The sequence below is a fragment of the Hippopotamus amphibius genome, chromosome 9, assembly GCF_030028045.1.
Source record: "Hippopotamus amphibius kiboko isolate mHipAmp2 chromosome 9, mHipAmp2.hap2, whole genome shotgun sequence".
Taxonomy (NCBI): Eukaryota; Metazoa; Chordata; class Mammalia; order Artiodactyla; family Hippopotamidae; genus Hippopotamus; species Hippopotamus amphibius.
In genome coordinates this window covers 37,558,942-37,562,106 of record NC_080194.1, presented here as the reverse complement: position 1 = coordinate 37,562,106, position 3,165 = coordinate 37,558,942, and the positions used below count along the sequence as shown (strand labels likewise).

The window sequence follows — 3,165 nt, the reverse complement described above, 5'->3', positions numbered from 1 at the left end:
CACTTCCACTCCCTTGGCCAGGGTGGGGGTACATGTTAGTTCTCAGGTCCTCTCCTCTGAGGCCCGTTCAAGGCTTGAGGGGAGCACTTAAGTAATATGTGATCCTGTCTAGAAACAGGAATGGAACCTTGAAGGTTCCTAGAGTACCAGATTATTATGTAAAGTTCATTTCTAGATGTTCACCCTCTCACCCCTGTCAGAAAGTAATCCTTCTCTAAGGAATTCCAGGGACTCAGTCTCTATATTAGATATCAAAACTCAATCACCTTTGGGGGCTAGTTTGGAATTACAGGATATATGCCCCATATAATCTGGCATTAAAAACAAACAAAACTGTGCTAACTCCACCCAACCCAGATTTAAAAGCCAGAAACACACACCATGAATTTATTATCCCACACAGACCGAGCATGTGGATAGTTCTTATTCTCCAGAAATCCCAAGGAGAGAGGAAAAAAAAAAAGCACTTTACATATATCCATACAATGAATTTTATCTGTGTGCAAAGAGAGAGCTATCTGGCTCCCAGAAGGTTCTGGGCTCCAATCAGACAGTCCATTATTACAACTCAAACTCCAGTTCTTCCTAGAGATTAACAGAGCTCCCAAGGTCTGTGGATCATTGACACTGACGAGGGCCACATACCCTTTGGCTCCAGTTAAATCTCTGGTGCTTGAGCTGTGTGGGAGCTGTGGGTGCTTGCTTCCTGGTCCTGCCGCAGACCCTGAAGCAGCTGGTTTAGGAGCGTAAGGCTGCTGTCTCTGCGAGGAAGGGGCAGGGGTGGGAGACAGTTCCCTTTATACTCGATCACTGCCATCTTGGCCCGATCCTGCATATTCCGATTTGGGATCTGCAGCATTCTCGTGTAGCCCCCATTCTGACCTTGGTACCGAGGGGCCAGTACTTGAAACAGCTTTGGGATCAAGTCTTTCTCCTAGAGGGGGAGAGTTATCCAAGAGAGAGCAGAGTCAGGCACCACCGCGGAGACATATAATTTTCAGCACTTCCAAAGGTAGGATCCAAACACACACACACACACACACACACACACACACACACACACACACACACACACACACACACACACACACACACACACCCCCCCCTTCCCTTATCTTCCGATGTGGTAGAGTTAAAATTACACAGAGTGGATCAGTTACAGACAGTTGTGCAGATTGAGATTCACAATGAATTCAATTTAGGGCACATATCTCTAATTCAGTTCCCATTTGTCCGTAAGAGCGTGCCTTAATTCTGCCCAGTTCCCTTTCCTCTAACAACCCTCTCCCCCTTAGGGAGCAAAGGATGAGATGTGGGAGGCAGGATGCACTCACCGTGAGCCAGAAATCAGCCATGCGCATGGCTCGTTCGTTGGTGTTTCCCAGCTTCCCATAGTCGATGAGCTGTGAGGACAGAACATCACTGACCCAACCCGAGCAAGAAAGGAGGCCGTCAATCTTACTCCTCTAATGTCGGACTGCGACCCATTTATTCCCTACACCAGCAAGGCATCTCACTATTTCAGGCCACCTTTACTCCGCAGCCCTAACCAGTCTTCCATTTGAGCGGCCGGAGGAGTAGGTTCAGCTCACGGTATTGGGGGAGTCAGACTTCGGGCACAGCTTACCAGGGCGGCCCCAATTCTTCCCCAATTCCAGCCGGATCCCGCCTCCTCAGGCCAGACCTGCGCGAGGGACAAGAGGGTTCCGCCGCTCACCTTCTCCGCGTAGCCCCTCAGCTCGTCCACGCGTGCCCACGACGCCTCGATGCGTTCGTGTCGCACCAATCCCGTAAGCAAGTTCCGCAACAGGTGGATGCGGGACTCGGGACCAAGGCCCAGGCGGCGGTATACGCGGCCGTGGGAGATGGCCGCGGCCACCGAGAGCCGCATGTTCCCCGCTTCTCCCCGCCCCTGTGAGGCCGGAACTGAAAACACCCAGGCGGAGCTTAGAGGACGCAGGCCCCTTACGTAGGTGCGTGCGCATGTGTATCAGAGCCTGCCTCGCTGGCAGCCTGGGGGAGGGCGGGGAAGGGGCGTTGACCTCTTCCCGAGGAGGCGAGGCTGGCGGGGGTTGGCCCTGGGGACCGCTGCGTGTCGGCTCGGGAGCCGTGCGCCCCCTGGTGTGGAGTGAGTAGGCCGTGCGCGTTCGCTGTGCCGCGTCAGTCGTCTTGCGGGCTGGGGAGCTCCGCTCGGTGCCGGCTGGGAGAGTGAGTACCTGAGGGGAACGTGCCTGGCGGGGTCCCCGTTCTTCAGGCTGGCCGCCCTGCCCTGCCTGAGGCGCGGCGCGTCGGACGCCCTGAGCGTGTCATTTTTAAAAGACAATTTTCAGTAGTAATGGTGAAATGCATGGAATAACAATGGTAGGGAAGAAACGCAGAGGGTGAACATTTTCTTTTAAGGTGTTGAATGAAGAAAAGCAAAAAAAAAAATTGAGATTTATGTCTTATTTGGCAGACAAAACTGAGGACTGAAGCCTGGGACACAGCAGCTGAGATAACTCTGAGAGGCTGCTCTGAAGGTGAGGTTGGGGGTGGGGGATCACGATACGTAGGAGTTTTTGCAACAAAGACCAGTTAGTCGGAGAATCAAAAGATTACTGTGAATAAAAGAAAACCAGATATCTCAAGTTAAGGAATTTAGCGCTTTTCTATGTATGAGAAGATGCAAGAGTCTGGGCTTACTGAAATCATTATTTTGACATGCACCTCAGCTATTTGGGGCCCTATCCGTGTTATCTCATCCCAAGTTTCCTGGGGGGCGGGGGGTGGCTGCAGTGTCTGATTATTTGCTGGTGGGCATTATGTTTCTGTCCTGAATTTCTCCAGGGTTACCCTTGGGGAGGGTGGCTGTAGTGGCTGATGGCTGCAACATCCTTGGTTTACTGATACGGTAGGTGGCATTTTTAGTTCACAAAGTACATACAGTCATCGCGGTTCAAGAAAAATTACAGCACTCAAAGGAAAAGTAATGGGTTAATACTTTTAAATTACATCAGTTTTTTTTTTTTTAAATGGGAAAACATGCCTATGCATTTGTGTGTTAAAGTAATGAACAGTAACATTATAGTTTCTGGCTTTGAGCGTTTGTGCCTGCTGATTTGCAATGACTTAGTCAAAATTGCTCTTTGTTGTGGATTCAGATGTGTTCCCGCCACAAAAAAGATA

The 3,165-nt window shown here is 50.6% G+C and overlaps 1 protein-coding gene across 2 annotated transcripts; it reads right to left on the bottom strand.

Annotated features, from left to right (window-relative positions):
• Positions 1–358: 358 nt before the first annotated feature.
• Positions 359–1,931, bottom strand: MRPL17 (mitochondrial ribosomal protein L17). Of its 2 annotated transcripts, XM_057695433.1 has the most exons (3): positions 1,718–1,931; positions 1,335–1,403; positions 359–934 (listed from the first exon to the last, which is right to left on the bottom strand). In XM_057695433.1, the coding sequence occupies exons 1-3, from the start codon at positions 1,889–1,891 to the stop codon at positions 659–661; spliced, it is 519 nt and encodes a 172-aa protein (XP_057551416.1). In that variant the 5' UTR covers positions 1,892–1,931; the 3' UTR covers positions 359–658. The 2 variants fall into 2 exon arrangements, with proteins under 2 accessions (XP_057551416.1, XP_057551417.1); XM_057695434.1 differs by lacking the exon at positions 1,335–1,403 and having other exon boundaries at positions 1,718–1,923.
• Positions 1,932–3,165: the final 1,234 nt, after the last annotated feature.